This window comes from Mirounga leonina, unplaced genomic scaffold (assembly GCF_011800145.1).
Source record: "Mirounga leonina isolate KUSES-001 unplaced genomic scaffold, KU_Mleo_1.0 Mir_125, whole genome shotgun sequence".
NCBI classification, from domain to species: Eukaryota; Metazoa; Chordata; class Mammalia; order Carnivora; family Phocidae; genus Mirounga; species Mirounga leonina.
In genome coordinates this window covers 63,707,819-63,734,540 of record NW_023270305.1, presented here as the reverse complement: position 1 = coordinate 63,734,540, position 26,722 = coordinate 63,707,819, and the positions used below count along the sequence as shown (strand labels likewise).

At 41.9% G+C, this 26,722-nt stretch overlaps 1 protein-coding gene and 1 pseudogene across 1 annotated transcript; both read right to left on the bottom strand.

The window, feature by feature from the left end:
• Positions 1–24,155: 24,155 nt before the first annotated feature.
• On the bottom strand, positions 24,156–25,922 carry LOC118007569 (annotated as a pseudogene).
• A 3-nt stretch (positions 25,923–25,925) lies between these two features.
• On the bottom strand, positions 25,926–26,722 carry LOC118007568 (PH-interacting protein-like). The gene has a single exon (XM_035000559.1). It carries the CDS (start codon positions 26,376–26,378, stop codon positions 25,926–25,928), a length of 453 nt encoding a protein of 150 aa, XP_034856450.1. The 5' UTR covers positions 26,379–26,722.

Genomic DNA, 26,722 nt, shown 5'->3' with positions numbered 1-26,722 from the left:
CATGGGGCTTGATCCCAGGACCCTGGGACCATGACCTGAGTTGAAGGCAGATGCTTAACCAACTGAGCCACCCAGGCGCCCCCCTGCACACAACTCTTATAGAAGCTTTATTCATGGGGCGCCTGGGTAGTTTAGTTGGTTAAGCATCCAACTTGATTTCAGCACAGGTCATGATCTCAGGGTTGTGAGATCGAGCCCCACATCAGGATCCATTCTTGGCGGGGAGTCTGCTTCTCTCTCTCTGTCTCTCCCTCTGCCCCTCCCCCAACTCACGTGTCTTCTTTCTCTCTCTCAAATAAGTAAATAAATCTTTTTAAAAAAGAAGTTTTATTCATAATTATTAAAAACTTAGAAGCAACCAAGATGTCCTTCAATATGTGAATGGGTAAACAAACTCTAGTACATATCCATATATCTATATAAACTATAGTAATATCCATACAATGGAATATTATTCAGCCATAAAAAGAAATGAGCTATTAACATCTCTCCAAGGAAGATATACAAATGGACAACAAGCATGTGAAAAGATACTGAACATCACTAATTATTAGGTAAAATGTAGATCAAAACCAGAATGAGATACCATATCACATCACATTAGGATGGTTAGTATTTAAAAAACTAAAAACAAAGTAACAAGTGTTGGCAAGGATGTGAAAAACCAGTACCCTTGTACACTGTTGGTGGAAATGTGAAATGGTACAGTTCCTATGGAAAGTATATGGGAGTTCCTAAAGAAATAAAAAATATATATGATCCAGCAATTACACTTCTAGGCATATACCCCAAAGAAGTAAAAGCAAGGTCTCAAAGTAGTATTTGTATACCCATGTTCATCACAGCATTATTCACAATAGCAAAAAGGGAAGCAACTCAGGTGTCCATTGATGGATGAATGGCTAAACAAAATGTGGTATTATACATACAATGAAATATTATTCAGCCTTAAAAAAGAAGGAAATTTTGACACGTGTTGTAACACAGAAGAACCTTGAGGGTACTATGTTAAGTGAAATAAACAAGTCACAAAAAGATACACACTGTATGATTCCACTCTAGTGAAGTACCTGGAGTCATTTAATTGGTACAAAGTGAAAGAGTGGTTGTCGGGGGTTTGGGGAAGAGGGAAATGGGGAGTTGTTTTTTAATGAGCATGGGGTATGAGTTTTGCAAGATGAAAGAGTTCTAGAGATTAGTTGCACAATTGGTTGTACTTAACACAACTAGAAACAAACAAACAAAGAAATGAGCTATCAAGCCACAAAAAGACATGGAAGAATATTAAATGCATATTGCTAACGGAAAGAAGCCAATCTGAAAAAGCTACATACTGTGATTCGAACTCTATGACATCCTGTAAAAAGCAAAATTATGGAGACAGGAGAAAGATCAGTGGTTGCCAGGGATTTCAGAGGGAAGAAGACATGAATAGATGGAGCACAGAGAATTAGGATTTTTAGTGAAACTACACTGTATGTTACCATAACGGTGGATCCATGTCATTATATGTGTGCTGATACCCATCGAATGTACAAGATAAAGAGTGACCCCCTGGGATGCCTGGGTGGCTCAGTTGGTTAAGCATCTACCTTCTGCTCAGGTCATGATCCCAGCATCCTGGGATCCAGTCCCGCATCGGGCTCCTTGCTCAGCAGGAAGCCTGCTTCTCCCTCTACCTGCCACTCCCCCTGCTTGAACTCTTTTGTTCTCTCTCTTTCACTCTCTCTGGAAATAAATAAATAAATATTTTTTAAAAAGATGACTTCCTAATGTGAATTATGGATTTTAGTTAATAATGACATATTAATATTGACAATTGTCGTAAGTGTACCACACTAATGTAAGAGGTTCATAATAGGAGAAACTTGGGGTAGGGAAAAATAGGACTGGAAGCAGGTATATCGGAACTCTCTGTACTTTCTGCTCCATTTCTCTGTAACCTAAAACCACTCTAAAAAGTAAAGTCTATTAGTTAAAAATGAAGTGAAAGAAAAACAAAACAAAAAACCCCCTGCCAACTGCAAGAGCTCCCAATGGCCAAAGCTGGAAACATTTAAGCAAAAAAGTAAACAAAATAGTATTGGCTTATAACCCAAAGTATAAAATAAATATCCACGAGTACACATTGTTACAAATAATGATTGAATAAATTAATAAACGAGGGAAAGGAGGCAAATCTTCCATACAGAAGGATTCCCCATAAATGGTGCAGATACTCCACCTTCAAGAGGGGGAGCTCAACTTTCCTCTTCCTAAGTAGGAGCTGCACATAATGACTTCCTTCCAAAGAGTGCGGTCTGGACTGGGGGTGGAGGAGGAGGTGAGTAACTTTGCAGTGGAGAAGCCTGACAAATGCTACTTTAGCCCAGTGACCTTGGTCAACGTCAATAGTCATAAATTGGGCTCCATGAATGTGCCTACTCTAGGTGCCTCCTAAAAGTGGAATCCTACAACACTTGTCTTCTTGTACCTGGCTTATTTTAACTTTGAGTAATGTTTTCAAGGTTCTCCCATGTGGTAGCATGTATCAGAATTCCATTTCTTTTTAAGTTTGAATAATTTGTATTGTATATATATGTATATATACATATTATGATTTACATACCATATTTTGTTTACTCATGCATCTGTTGATGAATATTTGGGTTTTTTCCACCTTTGGGCTCTTGGGAATGATAGTATTATGAACATGGGTGTACAACTATCTGTTTAAGTCCTGCCGTCAATTCTTTGGGGTATATATTTAGAAGTAGAATTGCTGGATAAGATGGTAATTACAGCTTTAATTTTTTTTTTTTTGAGGAACCATCATCCTGTTTTCTAAAATGGCTGCATATTTTGCATTCCCACCAGCAATGCACAAATGTTCCAATTTTTCCATATCCTCTCCAACACTTGTTCTTTTCTTTCTTTTTTTTAATAATAGCAATCCTAATGGAGGTGAAGTAGGGTGTCTCACATTTTTTCATGTCTTGCAAACAGGGACACTGACAGTCTTTTCTTCTAGACTATATTTTTAAGGATGCTTGTATAGTGAACAGCCAAGGATGAACAGATAGTGTCTCCCTCCAGACCAGAGAACTGGTTTGGTTGCTGTCCAGTATAATAAAGAAAATGGCTCACTTTGGGGCAAAGGTCAGACATATTTGCTTACACACTTTATAAATATTTGGGTTTCTTTTTTTTTTTTTTAAAGATTTATTTATTCATTTGAGAGAGCGAGAATGAGAGAGAGTACATGAGAGGGGGGAGGGTCAGAGGGAGAAGCAGGCTCCTCGCCGAGCAGGGAGCCCGATGCGGGACTCGATCCTGGGACTCCGGGATCATGACCTGAGCCGAAGGCAGTTGCTTAACCAACTGAGCCACCCAGGCGCCCAAAATATTTGGGTTTCTTATGTGGCATCCACCTGCTGTTCTGCAGCACCCATGGGCGTAATGAGAACCCATGCGCCTGTGAAGCTCATGTTGCTTGCTGTGCTGTAAGCAATCAATTCCTTTGTCTCTGACCCAGGAGTCTCATGTTTTCTGCTTTCATCCATGCAGCTGTAGCAGGCTAGCTTCTTAGCCGGAAAGTACTATTAAAATCTCACATCCTTCACAGTTCTTGACATTCTTCTGTCTGATAAAAAGCATCTACGAAAAACCTACAGCTAACATCGTACTGAATGGTGAGGGGCTGACTTCTCCCTCCCCCCACCTCCATTATGAATAAGCCAAGGGTGCCCCCTCTCACCACTTCTATTCAATATTATCTAACCAGTTCAGTAAGGCCAAAAAATAAAATAGAAGGAGGAGAAGGAGAAGAAGGGGGATAACAAAAGGGCATACTGCTTGGAAAGGAAGAAACCACCTTTATTTACAGCCAACATGACTGTGTCAGTAAAAAACCCTAAGGAATCTATAAAAGGCAACTAGAACTAATAAATTTATTTATCAAGACCTCAGGATACTAAGTCAATATTTTCAAAATCAGTTGTACTTCAATATATTACCAATAAACTTGGAACATGAAATTTAAAAAAAAAAAAACATCTGCAGTAGTTTACAAAAAACAAAATACAGAGGAGCAAATTTAAATATCCAATTGTTGCAAAATATGTGCCAGACCTGTGCAATGAAAACTATAAAACATTGCTGAAAGAATATAAGAAGATCTAAATAAATGAACAGATACACTGTGTTTGAGGATTCAAAGACTTAAATATTGTTAAGATGTCACTTCTCTCCAGATTGATCTATACATTCAATTCAATCCCAACCAAAATGTGAAAGGCTTCTTTGAGGAAATTGGCAGGCTGATTCTAAAATTTATATGGAAATGCAAATGACTTAGTATAGCCTAAATAATTGGAAAAAAAAAAAAAGTTGAAAGTCTTGTGCTACCTGATTTCAAAATTTATTATACAGCTATAATAATTAAACAGTATGGTATTTGACATAAGTTTAAATATAGAGATAGATGGAACAGCATAGTCCAGAAATAAAATCTACACATATATGAGCAATTGATTTTTGACAAATGTCCCAAGTTAACTCAAAGGCTTAAGGATAATTTTTTTAACAAATGGTGTTGGAACCATTGGATATACATGTGGGGAATGACAGACCTTGACTCTTACCTCTCAGAATACATAAAAATATATTGGAAATCAATTATAGACCTAAATGTTAAAACTAACATTGGAAGACTTTTAGAAGAAAACATAGAAGAAAATCTTTTTGACCTCAGGGTAAGCAAAGATTTCTTAGAACACACAAAGCATAATCCATAAGAGAAAAAAATTATAAACTGATCTTCATCAAAATTAAAAACTCCTACTCTCTAAAGGACACCATTAAGAAAATGAAAAGGCAAATAACACATTGGGAAAAAATCTTCACAACACATTTATCTGATAAGCACTTGTATTCAGAATATATAAAGAGCTTCTACAACTCAATATCAAGGAGACACAAACCCAGTACAGAAACAGTAAAAGATTGAAACAGACCATTGACCAAAGAAGATATATGAATAGCTAATAAGAGCATGGAAAGATGCTCAACATCATTAGTCATCGGGGAAGTGCGTACTGAACCCCCAATGCGGTGCTTCTACACATCCAAGAGAAAGTCTGAAATTGAAAAGTGTTAAAAGACCATTAAAAGTCAATACCAAGTGTTTTTTTAAATGTGGAGCAATCATGAATCTCCTATGTTGCTGGTGAGAATGGCAAATGGCACAACCACTTTGGAAAACAGTTCCGCGGTTTCTTATAAAGCTAAGCGTGCAGTTGTCATATAGCCCAGTGTATTAGTTTGCTAGGGCTCCTACGATAAAATACCACTGACTGGATGGCTTAAAAACCAAAAATTTATTTTCTCACAATTCTGGAGGCTAGAAGCCCAAGATCATGGTGTCCAGCAGGTTTTGGTTTCTTTTGAGACTTCGCCCCATGGCTTACAGAAGGCTGTCTTGCTGTGCCCTCACGTGGCCTTTCCTTTGTGTTTGTGCACCCCTGGGATCTCTTTTGTGCCTCTTTTTTTATCCAAGTTCTTTCTTCTCCCGAGGACACCAGTCAGATTGGATTAGGACCCATTCTAAATGGCCTAATTTTAACTTAATTTCCTCTTTTTTTTTTTAAAGATTTTATTTGTTTGACAGAGAGAAACACAGCGAAAGAGGGAACACAAGCAGGGGGAGTGGGAGAGGGAGAAGCAGGCTTCCCGCCGAGCAGGGAGCCCGATGCGGGGCTCGATCCCAGGACCCTGGGATCGTGACCTGAGCCGAAGGCAGACGCTCAACGACTGAGCCACCCAGGCGCCCCTTAATTTCCTCTTTAAAGGCCCTATCTCCAATAGTCACATTCTGAGATCCTGGGGTTCATGCCCTCAAGATATGAATTTGGGGGAGGGGCTATACAGATCAGCCCAGAACACCCAGCAATTCCACTCCCAGGTTTTTACCCAGGAGAAATGCAAGATTTGTGTTTAAAAGTTCACAACAGCCATATTCAAGATGGCTCCAAAATGGAAACAACCTAACTTGCTATCACCAGGTGAATAAAAACATTATGGTGAGGGCGCCTGGGTGGCTCAGTCGGTTAAGCGACTGCCTTCGGCTCAGGTCATGATCCTGGAGTCCCGGGATCGAGTCCCGCATCGGGCTCCCTGCTCGGCGGGGAGTCTGCTTCTCCCTCTGACCCTCCTCCCTCTCATGCTCTCTGTCTCTCATTCGCTCTCTTGCAAATAAATAAAATCTTAAAAAAAAAAAAAAAAAAAGAATACACACCATGTGATTCCATTTACATAGAATCTTAGAAAAGACAAATGGAATCTATAGGGACAGAAAGCAGATCAGTCGACTGCCCAGGGCTGGGGTGTGTGTGTGTGTGTGCAGGGGGGTGAGAGCTAAGAACCGTCCACCTACAGAGGAGAGAAAAGCTCCTTGGGATTCGAATTTCTTTTTTACAAAACAAAAATAACGTGTCCTATTTGAACTGCAGAATAAGGAAGATAATAAAAATGTGTTAGTAAGCCAACAGATGAGAAGTTGAAATACATTCAACAGCTCTGTTACTTTCAGAGCTGAGAGTTGAATAAAAAACTTTGGTTTGGGCTCAGGTTGTGATTTCAGGGTCCTGGGATCAAGCCCCGCGTCGGGCTCCACACTGAATGTGTAGTCTGCTTGGGATTCTCTCTCCTTCTGCCCCTCCCACTTGTGCTCTCTCTCGCTCTAAAAATAAACAAATCTTTGAAAACAAAAACAAACAAACAAAAACCTTGAAGTCAGACTGATGGCTTCCACATAGACTCTGAGATGCACTGGGGAGAGAGAAATCTTAAACAGCTTTTGGGGAGGGTTTGGTAGGTGTGGGAGACCAGTTGCTAGAAGTTCAATGGCTCTTTTTACAAAATTAAATGAAGACCTACCTGAAGCTGATTTAGTAATCTGTGATGGGTCTGATCTGGAATATTCTAATAATTACTTATTGAGTGTTTTCTACTCAACAGCATGTGAGCACTAAGCCAAGCATTTGGATATTGCTTGTTATCTCATTTAATCTTCACATCAACTCTCTGAGGTTAATGAGGTAAATGCTATCATTTATAGATGAAGAAATCCACACCCAAAGAGCTTAAAGCGCCTGTGTTTACATGCACTAGTAAATGGCTAAAAAACCAAGTCTGATTCCTAAATGTCTGCCTGCATGACCAGGTGTTACTGCCTCTAGTTTACAGGAATATCCAGGCACAAGAAGAACGCTTGACCTTTTATTCATTGATTCTACAAATCTTCACTGAGCACTTGTGAGATGCCCATCACCGGGCTAGGCCGTGGTGGTTTGGCAGTGGACAAAACAGACAAAAGTCTCTGCCCTCATGGGCCTTGCATTCTGGTGGGAGGAGACTGATGAGACAAAAATTCGACATTAAATCTCAGAAACGGTACGTGCTATGAAGAGAACTAAGGTGAGGAAGGGGAGGGAGAGAGGTGACTGTTGCTATTTTAGAAAGGGTGGACAGGGAGGACCACTCATCTAGGTGGCCTTGAGCAGGGATTAGAATGATGAGCAGGAGGGAGACAAATATCCAGAGGAAGGGCCTTCCAGGTAGGGAACAGGGAAGGCTACAGAGCAGGGGGAGGCTGCAGTCTTGGGATATTTTTACAGCATGAGCAAGAGGAACAGCTGGGGTACCTGGAGCATCGGGTTCAAAGGAAAGGCAGGAGGAGGTGACCTGTGCAGGGGGCGTGCCGGCCAGAGCCCTGCTAGTGCCATGGTAAGAAATGAGTATCTAAGGGGCGCCTGGGTGGCTCAGTCGTTAAGCATCTGCCTTCGGCTCAGGTCATGATCCCAGGGTCCTGGGATCGAGCCCCGCATCGGGCTCCCAGCTCAGCAGGGAGCCTGCTTCTCCCTCTCCCACTCCCCCTGCTTGTGTTCCCTCTCTCGCTGTGTCTCTCTGTCAAATAAATAAATAAAATTAAAAAAAAAAAAAAAGAAATGAGTATCTAAGATTGGGGTTAACGGAATCAAACGTACATTTTCAAAGGATCCCATTACACCTAGAGATTGGGAGATTGTTCCTTGAAAATCTTAAATACACATTCTTAATCAAATACCTTAGGACAAAATACTACACCCTGCACCCTGATACAGTTACCCTTCAAGCCAAAATCTTCCAAACCCCAGAAATGGATAATCCAGGAGTTTAAGAAAGAAGGGGTTGTTTTCTCTAAACTGGTACATATATGAGCAAGGTGTTTCATAGGATAAAAATCTTACCGCTTTTTATCAGTGTAAAGGTCAGCCTACATTATTGAAAAGCCTATTGAAATACATATTTATTACTTTTTAAAATGTAATTGGATTTAAGCCATCCAAGTTTTTTAGGGCATTAAGGGAATAGAGAAGAATAATTTTATGATTAGCCCTCTGACAGTTTCATTAAGTAATTCAAGCATTCCCTTAAGATCTTGTTTATAGTATTAAATCTCTTAATAGGTAGAGTAAAAGAAAATATAAAACTGGGGGCGCCTGGGTGGCTCAGTCGGTTAAGCGTCTGCCTTCGGCTCAGGTCGTGATCCCAGGGTCCTGGTGTCAGCCCCACGGTGGCGGTGGCGGGCTCCCAGCTCTGCGGTGAGTTGGCTTCTCCCTCTCCCGCCGACCCTCCCCCCTGCTCACGCTCTCTCTCACTCACTCATTCTCTTGCTCGCTCACTCCCTCATTCAAACTCTCGCTCTCGAATAAATAAATAAAATCTTAAAAGAAAAAAGAAAATATAAAACCGAATCTTGATCAAATTATAGTACTATCAGTTCTCTATGATTTACTGCTACCAAGCAAACACTTCAAGAACACAGATGTTTGCAGTCTTTCTTGTCGAATGAGCAAGAACCACATCAGCAGCAGAACTTTCTCCTCACGTGTATCAAGATTTCATTTAAAAGAACTCATACCCGCTTTCGGCTTTCATTTGCACACCAATCTCATTTCTTAAAGGAAATTATTTATGAAATTGGTTTTTTCCTAAATGTGTTTGACGATTATTCTGAGAATAAGTGTTTCCTTGTAACTTAATTCTGTGTCAATACTATCTTTCCCTTCTTTTAGATTTCCCCAGGAAATGTTCGGTCAGCTTTAATTCACTTTAAGAACAATGTTGATTATTCAAATGAGAAATTACAATATACAATTACAATATAAAATTGCAGCCAGCTCTTGGGAGAGGCAGGGGTGTACTTACACATTTCAGTTGACATATTACAGGTTCTTTCTCAGTGGAGGTAAAAGCAGGGCCATATATAATTTATTAGTACTCTCTCTCTCTCTCTAATTGCTTTCCAGTAGAATTGCAGGAAGGAATTCGCTCTCTCCTGTTTCCCAGGGGGGATTGCCTTTGTTACAGCTCAACTATAAGCTTTATATGGAGTTGCAGCTTTCCAAATAGAGCATTAATTGAAAGCAATTATCCAATTATACCCAGCTGTGACTATGCTGTATACTGAATATTTACCAAGAAAAGAACGCATTTAACAGATGATTTAATATAGCGGCCTGGCATAATGAATCTGCAACCGACACTTCAATCACAGAGCTAATGTCTTCATTGGCTGAAATAGTCAAGAGCACACAAGTAGCTCAAGTCGGTGCAGAAAATAAAGACTATCAGGCTTGATTTTCAAAACAGTGCAAACATGTGTGATGTGAGTTTCGAAAGTAATCAAAGAACTTATGTTTGTTTATTATCTACAATGTGTGAGATTTCTCCAACTGCTTGATTTTAAAAGTACATGTGCTTTGGACTTTAATCGATTTTTTTTTTTTTAACTCTTTTGATGCCTTATGTAGGTGCCCTGAAGTCTTAGAGGGCTGTCCTTGAAACTGATGCTTTGGAACCACTTTAGGTACTTCTCAGATAAGCACCAAGAAGAACCTGCGCTGTGTGAAATTCCACTCTGCGACCAGTGGTGTGATAATGAGCTGCGGGATAGTCATTTTCTGCCTGTAATCTATTCAGCTTCTCAAGTGCTGACCAAGTGCTAGGAGGGAAAAGGCTTCAGCTGGGCTGGCCGCTGAATAACGGACTTGAGGATAATCAATATTATCAAGGGATACTTTTAACGGGCAAAAATCCACTGCTAACCCTTGCAAAATGGGCTCTGCCAGCAATGAAGACCATGTTTCATGAAATGTGTTAGCTCTATATGAAAGAAACAAAACAAAGGAACCACAACACTTTGCTACCAACTCTTGAGTCATCTTACTGGTGCTGTCTTGACAAAGAGATGCCATTCCTCCATGTGCTATGATGTCACCTTTGTCCAATCATAACCCTCCTTATGAGAGTGGGGGATAACTGTCTGGAGATAAGGTGAGTGACAACAGCAAGCAACGCAGCAGTCACTAGGCAACAAGATCCAGCCTTGGGGGGAAGAGAATTCTAAAACATTTAACCCTCACGCTGTCGGGGCTTTTTGTTGCTGATGTGGCAGTAATCTGTGGACAAAAGGCCTAATATGAATACTACTGCTTTTTTCTAAAGCTGTGCTCCTAAAGGCAATGCGAGGACACTTCCTGTTTGGACTAAGGACATTATTCAGTTTGACAAGATCGCTAAAGTTAGAAATGTTTACAGCCTTTTTTTCACAATGGTGACAGTTTAAGCTACATGATTATCTCCTCAGTGTGTTGAGACCTGTTAGTCGATGGCTCCTCACAAGCTGGGCTGTGATACGGGTGTGTAGTCTGTGCCCTGCACAAAGCCATACCACACGGGGGTGAGTGGAGCCCAAATCAGCCTGTGCTCCATTTGCCAAGATGGCAGTCTTCAGAAAGGTCCTTTATCAAATGTGTTGCCTTGATGAGGTGCCATGTTGTAATTTCTCTGCTGGGAGGGGTTGCTTTTCCCAACTTGCACAAAGTTGCTGTGCGAGCTCTTTGGGGCAGGGTGGATGGGGTGGACTGCAAGTACCTCTTATTTTTCCAACTAGTCAGATAGTTCTGCAAGATTGTCCCTCCTCTTTCACTTGACTCTGCTAGAAAACTTAGCACAGGTCTGGACAGACCCAGGTGTGGCCTGGTGGTACTGTTTCCATACTGGATTTCTATCATCATCTCCTTCAGATGACTGTTTGGGTTTGTTTCAAGAAAAATTTAGAATTTTTCTCATAAAGCTAATTTTTTACTGATTTGAAAGATCTAATAGTTTAACATTTTTTTCTGTACGCCAACAGTTAACTTAGTATAATGATTTCCTTAAGAAGAGAAATCCTTTTTATTTTTTCTTTAGCCAGATAATACATCACTTAGCAGACACGTTTGGGGTTGTGTTTTGGAGGGAGGGAGGGGGGTTTAGTTTATTATTTCACTTTTTGTGTTTTGGTTTTGGTTTTGTTTGAGTCTAGTTGACACACAATGCTACATTAGTTTCAGGCGTACAGCACAGCGATTTGACAACTCTCTACATTATGCTCTGCTCACCAGAAGTATAGCTCCCATCTGTCACCATACAATGCTATTACAATCCCATTGACCATATTCCCTATGCTGTGCCTTTTATTCCTGTGCCAGAAGGGTGGAGGTGGACCGATGGGCCAAATGCGTGAAGGGAAGTGGGATATACAGGCTTCCAGTTATGGAATGAAGAAATCACTGCAATAAAAAGATAGCAGACACTTTTTTTTTTATATTCTTATGTTAATCCCCATACATTACATCATTGGTTCTAGATGAAGTGTTCCATGATTCATTGTTTGTGCATAACACCCAGTGCTCCATGCAGAATGTGCCCTCCTCAATACCCACCACCAGGCTAACCCATCCTCCCACCCCCGTCCCCTCTAGAACCCTCAGTTTGTTTTTCAGAGTCCATCGTCTCTCATGGTTCGTCCACGCCTCTGATTTCCCCCGCTTCATTCTTCCCCTCCCGCTACCTTCTTCTTCTTCTTTTTTTTTTCTTAACATATATTGCATTATTTGTTTCAGAAGTACAGATCTGAGATTCAACAGTCTTGCACAATTCACAGCGCTTACCAGAGCACATACCCTCCCCAAGGTCTATCACCCAGTCACCCCATCCCTCCCACCCCACCCCCCACTCCAACAACACTCAGTTTGTTTCCTGCGATTAAGAATTCCTCATATCAGTGAGATCATATGATACATGTCTTTCTCTGTTTGGCTTATTTCGCTCAACATAATACCCTCCAGTTCCACCCACGTCGTCAGCAGACACTTTTTAAGTGAGGACAGCAGGTACCATGTTTTCTCTAACAGGGCCTGGCATGTAGTAAGTGCACATATATCTTTGCATGAATGAGTTAATTGTTTAATTGATTAATTAGTCAATGGTATTCAGTTCGGTGGGGGGGATCCAACAGGAGAGTTATATATGTCAAAATTGTCAGACACCTTCCACGTTATCTAGTACAACATTTATTTTGCAGTTGAGTAAACTGAGACCCAAGTAACTAACCAATCAATGTATCTAGTTAAAAGCATAGCCAGGTTTCCGTGTCCCTATAACTAGGTCTATGAGGAGACTAATTTAGATGTCAAATAAATAATTAAAAGAATAAAGTAAAATAAATATGTAGCCATTAAAATAAAAAAATGTTGATCTGTGTACCACCTAAAATTATATCAAGGTTTCAGTGATAATTGTAGCACTCTTTGGAAAATACTACATGTTTTTAGATGAGCAATGATATTAAACACAACGAAGCTCTAAACAATGCTATGCATTATCCAAAAGAGGAAAAGTCAGTGCTGACTGCAGCTGATTTAATCTGATTCTAACAAACCCTTCATGAAATTATATTAGATATTACAGTCTTGTGTTCAAATTTAGCTACTGGCTTGAACTTTGTTCCTAAATGGTGTATCTTGTAGCGGTCTATTTCCTCATCTGTCCTAGAGCAGATTGGATTAGACAAACTCTGAAGGCCAACATTCTATAGCTAAAATGATCTGCATTCCTTATTAATCCCTCCAGTCAGACAGAAGATCCCTGCACAAAGGGAGATCCATATAATGTAGTGGAAACAGTGACCACAGTAAATGTGAACATATTAAATTCCCTAGTGAAGACTTTCAAATGATTTTTTGAAAAGAGCAAAATTATGTATGCTAATGAGACATCTTTAATTTAAAAAAAAATTTTTTTTTAAGTAGGCTCCATGCCCAATGTGGGTCTTGAACTCACAACCCTGAGTGTGAGAGTCACATGCTGTACTGACTGAGCCAACCGGGTGCCCCAACAAAACATCCTTAAACAAAAACAAAAACCCTGGGGTGTCTGGGTGGCTCAGTCGGTTGAGCATCCCACTCTTCATTTTAGCTCAGGTCTTGATCTCAGGATCATGAGTGCAAGATCCATATGCCCAGCATGGAGCCTACTAGAAACAAACAAACAACACACAAACGAAAAATAAAGAGCTGGACAAACATATCAAACAAGAAAAAAAAGGTGGTAAAATTAGTATCAGACAAGACAGAATTTGAGGCAAAAAGGAAGGATAAAGAGGAATATTTTATTTTTACAAATGTATAATCCATCAAGATGTTGTAATATGTTGCAAATATTTGTGGACAAAATAAAATAAAAATTGGTAGAAATATATAATTTGACAAAATCACAGTTATAATGGAAATTTTGATAAATATCCCTCTGGATTTATACAATACAAAGAACAAAATGAGATAAAGTTTGGATTATATATAGTTAGAAAGCTTGAATTAATAAATACTGTAGGACTTTGTATGCAACAAAAATCTCTATGGATCAAGTAGATATTTGAAAGGTAAAAATTACACTGTCAATTTCTGACCACAGTGAAATAACACAAGAAATTAGTAAGAAAAAACCTTCCTCCCATCAAATTAAATTACTCAGAATTATTCATGAGAATTTAAATCAAAGAGGAAATCAAAACTGAAATTATAGATAATTTAGACATTAATATGTGAAAATACACAGTAAAAAATGTATTCAGGGGAAAATCATAAAATTAAATGCTTTTATTAATAAACATAAAATGTTGAAATAAAGTAGAAAGAACAACAAAATAATACGAAGGCAAAAGTAAGAATCAATAAAAAGATAAAAGCAGAATCTTATTTATTTTTTTAAAGATTTTATTTATTTATTTGACAGAGAGAGAGACAGCGAGAGAGGGAACACAAGCAGGGGGAGTGGGAGAGGGAGAAGCAGGCTTCCCGCTGAGCAGGGAGCCCGATGCGGGGCTTGATCCCAGGACCCTGAGATCATGACCTGAGCCGAAGGCAGACGCTTAACGGCTGAGCCACCCAGGCGCCCCGCAGAATCTAACTTATTAGGGAAAAAAAAAGAAAAGAAAAGGCTTGATATATAAAACCAAGAGTTATTACTTTGAAGGTCAATGAAATAGAGAAACTTCTTGCAAGTCTGATTATGGAAATAAGTGAAACCACAAATATACAACATTAGAAGTGTAAAAGGGAGGCAACAAGAGGCACAACAAATTTTTTATAAGAATACATGGAGTTTTATGTCAGTTAATCTGAACATTTAGAGGGGCGCCTGGCTGGTTCAGTCAGTAGAGCGTGTGACTCTTGATCTCAGGGTTGTGAGTTCAAGCCCCACATTGCGCATGGAACCTACTTAAAGTAGAAAAAGAAATCTGAACATGTAGATAAAATGAATAATTTAACAGAAAAATTGAAAATCCAAAAAGACCAATTACCAGAAATTATTGGAAAAGTTTATCAAACACCTCCCCACCTCCGTTCCCCAGAGGAGTACCAGTCTGATGGTTTACCAGATGAATTTTACGTCTTTCAAGGAGCAGATAATTTCTCTTATTTCAACTGTTCCAAACAACAGGGAAAGGAGGGAAGGAAAGTGTCGTAGTTTGACAAAGTTATGAAGCCCTGATACCCAAACCAGCAAAATGTCACAAAACTGCCATAGATCAGTCTCCGGAATAGCATAAAACTATAGACTTACGAGGCTGATGTAACTTGGTGTTGGCTTGGTGTTGATAGGGATATACATTGATATAATCTTTATGGAGAGCTGTCATTACAACTTGTTAGTGTTCCCATTTATTTATTTTTATTTTTTAAAGATTTTATTTATTTATTTGAGAGAGAGAGAGACAGAGAGAGAGAGGGAACACAAGCAGGGGGAGCAGGAGAGGGAGATGTGGGGCTCGATCCCAGGACCCTGGGATCATGACCTGAGCCAAAGGCAGACGCCTAATGACTGAGCCACCCAGACGCCCCAAGATTACCACTTTTGTAAATAGATAAGTAGATAGGTAGGTAGGTAAAAAATAAATGCATGAATATATAAATAGAAAAAGGTGTTAGATAAAGTGTTCCTGTCTCTCTTGCTCTTACCCCTTGAGATCAAATATGATTTTTGATTTTACTAATTTCTACTATTATCATTATGCCAATATCCTTGCTTTTTCTCTTCCTTTTCTTGATTCTTCTTCTTAGGGACACAAAGGAAGAAGACATAACTCATTTGATGGCCCACTTCCGAGACATGATCCTTAAAGTTCTTCTGAAATTTCTGTTTCTTCAGTTTTCCAATTATTTTAAAGTCATTTAATACCCTGTAATACATTCTTTTTGTTTCAGCCAGTTAGAATGGATTCTATGTCTTACAACAAAACCCTGAACAGTACTGAGAGTTATTAATACACACAACAAAAATAATGGTTCGCAAATTGGGCTTATTTTGCAGATATGCTTACAGTTGCATCATCGCAATCAATAAATGAAAAACAAAATGACTTACTTTATGTGAAATTCGCTACACTAACAATGAAGTTTCAGAGCTGGATGAAAATGGTTGCTTGTTGGGATTGTGAGTTATGAGATTCCAAGAGTATGTGTATCCATTGATATTATGAAAACAGGAGTTAAAAAAATGTCAGCAGACTTTCCATGTGGAGAAAATTCGTTGATCAGTTAGTTCCTAGAGACAGTTAAAGAGCCCAGCCAGGGATTTAGAAACCCTTTGGGGTTTTGGGTCTGTCATGAAACATAGGTGTGGGAGGCAAAATAATGCCTCACCAAAGATGTCTCTGTTCCACTCCCTGGAACCTGTGATTATGTTGTTAGGGAACTTGGACTGGATCGCCCGAAAGAAGAACCAAGCGGCACCCGGAGATCTTGGAGGATAGGAGGTTTATTTAACGCCGGCGGGCTCAGAGGAGAGTGGTCTCCAAAGGTCTGAGCCTGAGCACAAACGGGGCAATTAATACACTTCTACTTCGCATACTTGGCACTTCTGCTGTGTGCGCGAAGCGGAGCAGGGAGAAGAACCCGGACTGGTGCCTGCGGGAAGCAGAGCAGGGAGAAGAACCCGGAAGAGCCCCGGGGCAAGGACTGGGACTCTCTTGCCGCCTCGGTGGGCCATCTTAGGACACAGATTTTCCTTATCAATGTTACCATTAGGTGAGAAAGGGGAATTAAGTTTGCTAGTCAGCTGACTTCAACCTAAGATTATCCTGGGTTATGCAGGTGGGCCCGTGTAATCACAGGGTCCTCCTGTAGAAGAGGAAGGCAGAAGACTCTGTTGCAATGGTGTGATGGGAGAAAGGCTTGCCGGTCATTGTTGGCTTTGCAGGATGGGGGCCCTTGAGCCGAGGAATGCAGCAGCCTGCCCGTTTGTAAGAAAATGCCATTTTCTTTTTCTTTTTAAGATTTTATTTATTTATGAGAGAGGGAGAAAGAGACACAGAGAGAGAGAGCACGAGCACAAGTAGGGGGAGCAGCAGAGGGTGAGAAAAGCAGACTTCCTGTGGAGCAGGGAGCTGGATGGATGCGGTCTCCATCCCAGGACCCTGGAATCATGACCTGAGCTGAAGGCAGGCATTTAACCGATTGAGCCACCCAGGCGCCCCCAAAACACATTTTCTTTTTTTTTTTTTTAAGGACCTTATTTATTTATTTGTCAGAGAGGGAGATCTCGAGCACACAAGCAGGGGGTGCAGCAGGCAGAGCAGGCAGAGGGAGAAGCAGACTCCTTGCTGAGCAGGAAGCCCAATGCAGGACTTGATCCCAGGACCCTGGGATCATGACCTGAGCCGAAGGCAGATGCTTAAATGACTGAGCCACCCAGGCACCCCCAGTTTTATATTTTCTTTTACTTAGAAAATGCATCGGGGACACTACACTAACAATGAAGTTTCAGAGCTGGACGCATTTTCTAAGGTAGACCTCAAGAGTAGTCTGGAAGTATGGGACAGGATCACTTCTTTAGTGATATTCTAAGCATTTCTCCAGCAGTGCTAATAATGCAAAGACTAAATGCATCTCATCTGTAATAATCTATTTCTGTGAGTCTGGGCCTTCAAACATATTATGGCATCAGGAAAAATTACTTGCATGTGGAACCTCTTCAGTTTTTCCCGAATTTCCGAAATTAATAATCTTCATGCATCAGTACCTTGCCCATTAACCAATGACATAGGTTGCAGACCCCCCCCCCCCTTGCCAGGTGATAATTGTAACCCGGATGCTGGCTGGCTGCCTGGATGTCCTTCAGTCCCCCAGTTTTTCTGAGATCATCTTATTTTAGTAAAATTGTTAGTACTGAAGTAGAATTGGCCTCACTTCTACTGAAATATCTGATGGGAAATCAACATCCTTGTGAAGATTTCCAGAGATTCTGAATCCACCATAGGTTGTATAGGAATGCTCTTTTTGCTAGAAATACCCATCTCCAAATTTCTACTGACCTTTCCTGATCTCCATTTTGCATTTTGCCTTCCACAGCTGTTCCCTGTTTTATATACCGTGGGACCCAACTAGATATTTTGCTTTCCAATCTCTTCACTCTCCTGAATACCACCATGACTCAAGGCAATGGCCATAGCAGGCTTTATTAATAGTTTGGAGCAAAGGAGGGGTTGCACTGAATAAAACACAGACAACCACTTAATGCTGAGTATTAGACTTCCTCATCTGTAAATGCACATTGGCCGTTTTCAAGACTGTGGAACATCTCATCATTTTTGCTTGTCCTTCTGTGATTCTGGGTTTCCTCTCTTCTTCCTTGATCCTCTTTTTCCTCTTTATGTATCTTTAAAGATTTATTTAAGAGAGAGTGAGCTGGCGAGGAGGGACATAGAGAATCAATATCTTTTTTTTTTTTTTAAGATTTTATTTATTTGAGAGAGAGAGAGAGAATGAGTGGTGGGGAGGGTGAGAGGAAGAGGGAGGGAGAAGCAGACTCCCCGCTGAGCAGGGAGCCCAATGTGGGGCTCAATCTCACAACCCTGAGATCATGACCTGAGCCAAAATCAAGAGTTTGGTGCTCAACTGACTAAGCCACCCAGGCACCTCTCTTTTTCCTCTTTAATTCAAAGCTCCCAAGACCTCAAACCACTGCTCAGTTTTCCAGGGAGAGCAGTTTACCTATGTCTCTGTCCCCATGAGGCCATCCAGCTACCTTAGAAGAGCCTTGTCTTTTTAACAAAACTGCCAAGAAGGGGCATACCAAGATGAGACAGATCTCTTGCTGAGAGGAATTCTTTTGTCAGCTTGCTGCAACAATTGTTTTCTCCCTCTACCCGAGTAATTTAAAACTTTTTACATTTAAAATGTCAACTTAGCAGAATATAAAATCCGTTTGAATTTTTTTTTTTTTAAAGATTTATTTATTTATTTATTTGAGAGAGAGAGAACACATGAGAGGGGATAGGGTCAGAGGACGAAGCAGACTCCCTGCCGAGCAGGGAGCCCGATGCGGGACTCGATCCAGGGACTCCAGGATCACGACCCGAGCCGAAGGCAGTCGCTTAACCAACTGAGCCACCCAGGCGCCCCCCGTTTGAATTTTTGAAGTAAAATAGGAAACAGATATCTCTTGTATTGGAGCTACTTCACACAATATCCCCTAAATTCTCCTGGGGCATGAGTACTTTTGCTTTCCTTTGCATTCAGAGGTACATACCTGGAAGCTTAAGAAGCACTGGTCTTTTTCTATTTCACTTTTTTCGTAATAAAAGTTTTCAAGCAAACACAAAAGTAAGGCACAAAAAAATAGGATAATGAATTCTCATGTATTTGTAACCCAGCTTCAATAATTATCAACATGTGGCCAATCTTTTTTTTTTTAAAGATTGTATTTATTTATTTGAGAGAGAGAGACCGAGAGCACAAGCAGGGGGAGGAACAGAGGGAGGAGCAGACTTCCCACTGACCAGGGAGCCTGATGCAGGGCTCGGTCCCAGAACCCCAAGATCATGACCTGAGCCAAATCAGTTAACTGAGCCACCAGGTGCCCCTCAACCTATGACAGTCTTGTCTCGGATATACTTCCCCCCTTCCCCCGGTCATTTTCAGATATACCACCCCCTCCCACACTGGATTATTTTAAAATGAATTGCATACATCATATTCTATCCATAAATAACTTCATTATGTGTATCTAAAAGATTAGGACAATTATCTAGACAGTGTTCAAATGTCCCCAGTCGCCTCACAAAAGTCTTTTTACGGTTGTTGAGAAGAGCTGTTTCCAGACCTTGTCCCTGTTACAATCCAGAAATGCACATACTTATTAGGTGCTTGCATCAGAGTAGTTGCCACTTGGTAAAAAAAGGACATACTGTTTCAGGATGCCTGGGTGGCTCAGTGGTTAAGCATCTGCCCTTGGCTCAGGTCATGATCCCAGGGTCCTGGGATTGAGCCCCGCATCGGGCTCCCTGCTCAGCGGGGAGTCTGCTTCTCCCTCCCTCTTCCTCTCACCCTCCCCACCACTCGTTCTCTCTCTCTCTCAAATAAATAAAATCTTAAAAAAAAAAAAAAAGATATTGTTTCAAGACTCGTCCAGCTTTGGTTTTCTTTTTGCTTTTAGGTTTTTTCTTTTTTCTGGAGTAAGACGTCTCCAGAATGGTGTTCTATTTTCCAGGCTAGTTGAATGGCATTTTTAATTTGCTCCGTGAGCAGGCTTGTCCTTCCAAGCAATTAACCAATGAACAACTTAATCATACACAAGGCCTTCTTTGGGCCCGGGCCCTCTGTCACTCAACAGCAGGGAAAGAACTTTGAACTTTTAGAAAATCTGTGCCTTTAGGAGGCAAAGAAGAGAGCTGGGCAAAGAAGGCCAACTGAACCAACTGTCTCCGGAGAAGCCTGGCCACCGGGTGGAGGCTCCTTTCCCGCCTGCAGAACTGGCCAGATGTGGTCCATTGGAAGTCCAAGCAGTCCTGCCGAGTGGAAGGCGCTCGCGTTCGCTGGAAGATCCTGCCCGGCAGATACCGGCATGTTGGTCGCTGTGTCTGCCGTAGCGAGCCCCACAACAGCACATAGCAGCCCCTTAAGAAGGTTGAGAGGCTCCAAGTGCAGACACGTGTCCTTCTGCAACTGGGCAGGGATCCCATGCGCTGGAGGACTTGGGGGCCTTGCTGGGGAGGAGGTGTGAGAGGTGGTAGCAAGGGTGGGCAGCTTGAATTGGGCAGGCCCGGGGAGCACGGTGTAGGGGTGCCCTGTGGCTCCAGCTGTTTGGGGCGAGGCAGTTAGAGGTGAGATACAGATGCTAAGAGGATGACCAAAAAGATTCAATGACAAAGTTTGCGTTTAAAAATGTGCCCTGCTTTGGCTAACCCTGCAACTGGATCCCCGTGGTCAGGATCCTGGAGCACAAACCCACACTATTGGTACTTGAGTTAAGTACTTTAACCTGTGGTGAAATGGGCTCTTGTGGGAAGGCCCAGGACCTGTCAAGAACCAGGGTAGGGGGTTGGGAAGGTGGGTCAGATTTGGCAAGATGAAGACTGGGGGTCTAGACAGACGGGCAGGGGTAGTTAGTTGGGAGATGGACAGACATATGGCAGTGTGTCTGCCAATTCACCCAAATGAGATTGGTAATCAGTTAACTTACAGGTAGAATTAACAAGCTACAAGGATCATTCAAATTGTCCTCTGAGGACTATCCTTTGTTGAAGGCCGTGGCCCCTCCTATACTAATCCCTACAAAAAGGGGCGAGTCCAGATGAGGACTGACAGTCGCCCTAGCTGAGTCAGGATCAGTGGTTGGTTGGTAGAGGATCAACAGGCAAGCAGTTTGCCAAGATCTGGGTACTAAAAATAGCAAGAAGAACCCGCCAGCGTGAATCACGAACTTGATTTACAAAGGATTATCGCAGAGCTGGGGCTGAAGAGCTGTACCGCACGGTCTTCACCAGACAAGGACTAGGTCACGAGGAAACATGGAGTACAAAATGAAAGAAAAGAAAGCTTCCAGGCTTACCCCACAGTGAGTCAGTCAGCCTCAGACCAGGGCTCCTGATCACCATGCCTTGGCCTTGGATGCTTGGCCCTGGAGCGCAGGGTGGAGGTGAACCTGTAGGCAGGGATCCAGAGGTTATAGGGTAAGGGTAGAAGTATTGGAAGGTTATGGGCTTCAATGCATCAAACGATGTGAGCTTCTCAAATGACTTGTATATTTCTTAGACAAGTCCACTTGCTGAACTGAGCTCTGTCTCCGGGTGACACTTTTTGTGGCACGTGGGAGGATGCTGCACAGCCCTGGTCTCTTGCGGGGGCTGACCTCCAAGCAACATTCAGATGTCAGTAGATGTCATTTCCTCTCTGACCCTAGAACTCTACCTACGTGTCTCTATCTTGTGCTCCCTTAGCATGCAGACACAGCACTACCACACTGCAATGTGGTGGCCCATTGACTTGCCCACGTGCCCCCCGATGGCATTTAACTATTGTACATTGGTGTACCCAATGAGTCTGAATGTGATGTTCTTTGTATAACTGTATAATGTTGAGATTACTTATGATATGTCTAAATGAAACTTTTCACCCTTGGATAGCCAAAATAAAGTACTTTGTGGAAAATAACTGACAAATTGCCTAACTTGTGTGGTGTGAAACAACACTCATTGTTCAAACCAATCCCAAGGAGAGCCTGGACAGCCCAAGTATCATGGCAGGATAGGACTGCCAAAGGGGAAATTTACAACTAAATGCCTATATTAGAAAAGAAGGAAGATCTCAAATCAATTACCTGAACTTTCACCGTAAGAAACTAAGAAAGGAAAAAATGCACTAAACCCAAAAGAAGCAGAAGAAATGGAATGATATAGAGAAGAGTGGAAATAAAGTAGAAAACCAATAGAAAATGTAACAAATGAAAAGTTGTTTCTTTGAAAAGATCAAGAAAATAGACAAACTTTCAGCTTGACTGACCAAGAGGGGGAAAAAAAAGGGAAAAGACACAAATTACTGAAATCAGGAATAAAATAGGAACATTGTTACCAATCTTACAGAAATGAAAAGAATTATAAGGAAATCCTTGAACAACAGTATGCCAATAAATTAGTTAACTTAGATGAAATAGAAACTTCCCTAGAAAGACATGAATTACTGAAACTCACTCAAGAAGAAAATAGAAAGGGGTGCCTGGGTGGCTCAGTTGGTTAAGCCCTGCCTTCGGCTCAGGTCATGATCCCAGGGTCCTGGGATCAAGCCCCACATTGGGCTCCCTGCTCAGCTGGGAGTCTGCTTCATCCTCTCCCTCTCCCTCTGCTGGCCATTCTGCCTACTTGTGCTTTCTCTCTCTCTCTCTCTCTTCCTCTGTTAAATAAATAAATAAAATCTTTTTTAAAAAAGAGAAGAAAATAGAAAATGAATGTTTTTAACATTTTTTTTCTGGAAGAATGGTTTTTTTAGAGCAGTTTTAGGTGAACAGCAAAATTGAGAGGAAGGGCCAGAGACTTCCCACATATCCTCTGTCCCCACACGTGCATCCCCCATCATCGACATCCCCCCAGAGTGGGACATTTTGTGACAATTGATGAACTTACATTAACACATCATAATCACCCAAAGTCCATAGTTTACATTATCACTCTTGGAGTTGTACATTCTATAGGTTTGGACAAATTTATAATGATATGTATCTATCATGATAGTATCATACAGAGTATCTTCACTGGCCCAAATCCTCTGTGCTCTGCTTATTAATCCCTTTCTTCCACACCGACCCCCAGCAACCATTGTTTTTTTGTTTGTTTGTTTGTTTTTACGATTTATTTATTTGAGAGAAAGAGAGGGAGAGAATCCTCAAACAGACTCCAGGCTGAGTGCAGAGCCTGGTGCGGGGCTCCATCCCAGGACCCTGAGATCATGACCCGAGCTGAAATTAGGAGTCAGATGCTTAACTGACTGAGCCACCGAGGTGCCCCGCATTGATCTTTTTACTCTCTCCATAGTTTTGCCTTTTCCAGAATGTACTATAGCTGGAATCATACAGGATGTAGCTTTCTCTGTTGATTTCTTTTCTTTGGTAATACATATTTAAGCTCCTTCCATGCTTTTTCATGGGTTGACAGATCATTTCTTTTTAGTGCCGAGTAATATTCCATTGCCTGGATATACCAGGTTTACTTATTCATTCATCTACTGAAGGACATCTTGGTGGCTTCCAAGTTTTGGCGATTATGAATAAAGCTGCTATAAACATCCATATGCAGGTTTTTTGTGTGGATAGAAGTTTCCATCTCCTATGGGTAAATACAAAGGAGCTCAAGTGCTAGATTATATGGTACAAGTATGTTTAGTTTTTGTTTTTTAAAAAAATATTTTATTTATTTATTCATGAGAGTCAGAGAGAGAGAGAGAGGCAGAGGCAGAGCGAGAAGCAGGTGCCCCGCCTAGTGGGGAGCCCAATGCAGGACTCGATCCCAGGACCCTGGGATCATGACCTGAGCCGAAGGCAGACGCTTAACCATCTGAGCCACCCAGGCGCCCCGTATGTTTAGTTTTATAAGAAACCACCTGTCTTCTGAAGTTGTTGTACCATTTTGCATTCCCATCAGCAGTGTATGAAAGTTCCTGTTACTCCATATCCTCACCAGCATTTGGTGTGGTCAGCGTTCCAGCTTTCAGTCATTCTAATAGGGGTGTAGTGGTTATCTCATTATTTTTTGTTTGGTTGGGGTTTTTTTGAGGTGATACTCAAGCTTTATTTAACGTAAATATAATACATTTTTAAAAATCAACAGATATTGTACAGTTTTTCAGAAATCACTTACTCATATGCTGCTCCTTGGTTAGATTTTTAGGGCTAGTCACAGACTTTAAGGGTAGGCCGAGGGGAAGAAAAAGGTAGATTCTCTCTCAGTAGCCTTTTTACATGTATTTCTCACATTCTCACTACCCACGTTTAGACATATAGGGCTTGCCCCAGTCCTGCCTCTTCTGGGTCAAGTCATACGGGCTCAGGACTTTCTGTATCCCCAGCATGTTGGCAGTGGCTCTGCGTTCAAAGATCCAGGGGTTGTGGTTGTTCTGTTTTCGTTCCTCTTGATCTTTCTGCCTCTTCTCTAGAGTTGCATGGTTCATGGCCTTTGCTGGGCAGGGCAACAAACAGGTCGAGGAAACGTGGTATCTCTGGATTCACCGCGCCCACCCATCTCTACTGTGAGACTGCCAGCCTTCCTTCACGGGAGCCACACACTGACCAATGGCACCTCGGTGGCTTCCCCGCCATGGGCTGTCCCATATCCTTGCAGGTGATGGACTTGAAAGGGGCTGGTACCCTCTATCAGGGAAACACGTTCTTGGTGTCCATAGAGTGGTGGATTGTCAGGTGCAGCGTTTCAAAATGTCCCCCATGGAGGTAACCACCACCTTCTGTGAACTCAGGAGCTTCCTTCAGTACAAGGTCCCTGGAAGTCACACAGGTATTGAGGTTCTCTTCTTCCTTTTGGCATGGTGGTGCCCTTTCAACAAATCTAAGCATGGGCTTTTCAGGAATGGAAACATCCTCAAAAGTTGGCACCAGGAGCAGTGTCGTCAGGCCAGCGCTTGGCGGGTGGGGCTGCCCCCAAATCAGACAGTGGTGCTCACAGGAGTGGCGCCCTGGCACAAGCCAGCAGCCATCGCGTGGCCACGTGGGTCGGGCCAGCTGGGGTGGCCACAGCCACCGCAGCATCTACCTCCACCAGGGAAGAGGGCGGTGCCCCGAGAGCCACATCTGCTCAGGCTGCTGATATTATGTTGATTTAATTTGCATTTCCTGGGGCGCCTGGGTGGCTCAGTTGGTTAAGCGTCTGCATTTGGCTCAGGTCATGATCCCGGGGTCCTGGGATCGAGCCTGATATGGGGCTCCCTGCTCTGCGGGGAACTTCTCCTCCTCCGCTTGCGCTCTCTAGCTCTCTCTCTCTCTGTCTCTCAAATAAATAAAATCTTAAAAAAAAAAATTGCCATTCTCTTTAAAAAATAATAATTTGCATTTCCTGATGACCTATGATGTTGAGCATCTCTTCATATGCTTATTTACTATCTTCTTAGATGAGACGTCTCTTAAGGTCTTTGGCCCATTTTTTTTTTTCTTTTTTTTAATTTAATTTTATTATGTTATGTTAGTCACCATACAATACATCATTGGTTTTTGATGTGGTGATCCATGATCTGTTGTTTTCGTATAACACCCAGTGCTCCATGCAGTACGTGCCCTCCTTAATACCCATCACCAGGCTAACCCATCCCCCCACCCCTCACCCCTCTAAAACCCTCAGTTTGTTTCTCAGCGTCCATAGTCTCTCAGGGTTTGTCTCTCCCTCTGATATCCGCCCTTCATTTTTCCCTTCCTTCTCCTAATGTCCTCCATGCTGTTCCTTATGTTCCACAAATAAGTGAAACCATATGATAATTGACTTTCTCTGCTTGACTTATCTCACTTAGCATAATCTCCTCCAGTCCCATCCATGTTGATGTAAAAGTTGGGTATTCATCCTTTCTGATGGCTGAGTAATATACCATTGTATATATGGACCACATCTTCTTTATCCATTCATCTGTTGAAGGGCATCTTGGCTGCTCTCTTAAACATAGTTTTTTTCTTTTTTTTTCTGAGTCTTTCTAAACTGGGTTTAAATCTTTATTTTTATTTTAGGAGTCAACTAAGTAAACTGTCATTCTTCAAAGTGTTTCCCCAATGCTGGGTGGGCTACCATAGTTAATTGGTGACTTGGGTGGTCTTCCACAATGCAATGCAGCCAGAGCAGATCCTTTCCACACAACATGCTTGCAGCTTTTATTTGTGCGTAGCAAGGACTGTCTTCCAGCTCCTAATAAAGTTTGTACTCCAGGAACGCTTTGTGGAATTTCTTGTTCAAGAAGAGGTCCTAGCCGATGACATATTTGCAGCAAGTGATCAGGTGCTAAATGTCTGTAATACTTCACCAGATTCTGGTAGGTCCTGGGATGCTCCTTCCCGGTCCAGTCGGTGCGGCAGGGCAGCAGCTCCTTCTCTGCCACCTCGCGGATCAGCACCTGAGCCGCCTGCTGACAGGGTCCATCTTCCAGGAACCGGGCGATGAGGAAGTAGAGCTCCGATCGCAGCTCCGAGAGGCCTTTCCTCTCACAAGACATGTTTATGGGTCACTTCAGGGCCGCCGGCGGGACACCCTGCCGCCGAGGGGAAGCGGGGATGGTGCCGCTGCCTGCCCTATAGCTGTCACTGTGTGTTCACGAGCCCAGCCTCAGCTCCACCATTCAAGCAACGGCCTCTTTGGCCCATTTTTTAAATCAGTTGTTTCTTAATTGAGTTTTAAGAGTTTTCCATTTCTTTTGGATAACAATCCTTTATCAGAGGTGTCTTTTGCCTATATTTTCTCCCTCTCTGTGGCTTGTCTTCTCATTCTCTTGATGTCATCTTTTGCAGAGCAGACGGTGTTCATTTTAATGAAGTCCAGCTTGTCAGTTATTTCTTTCAT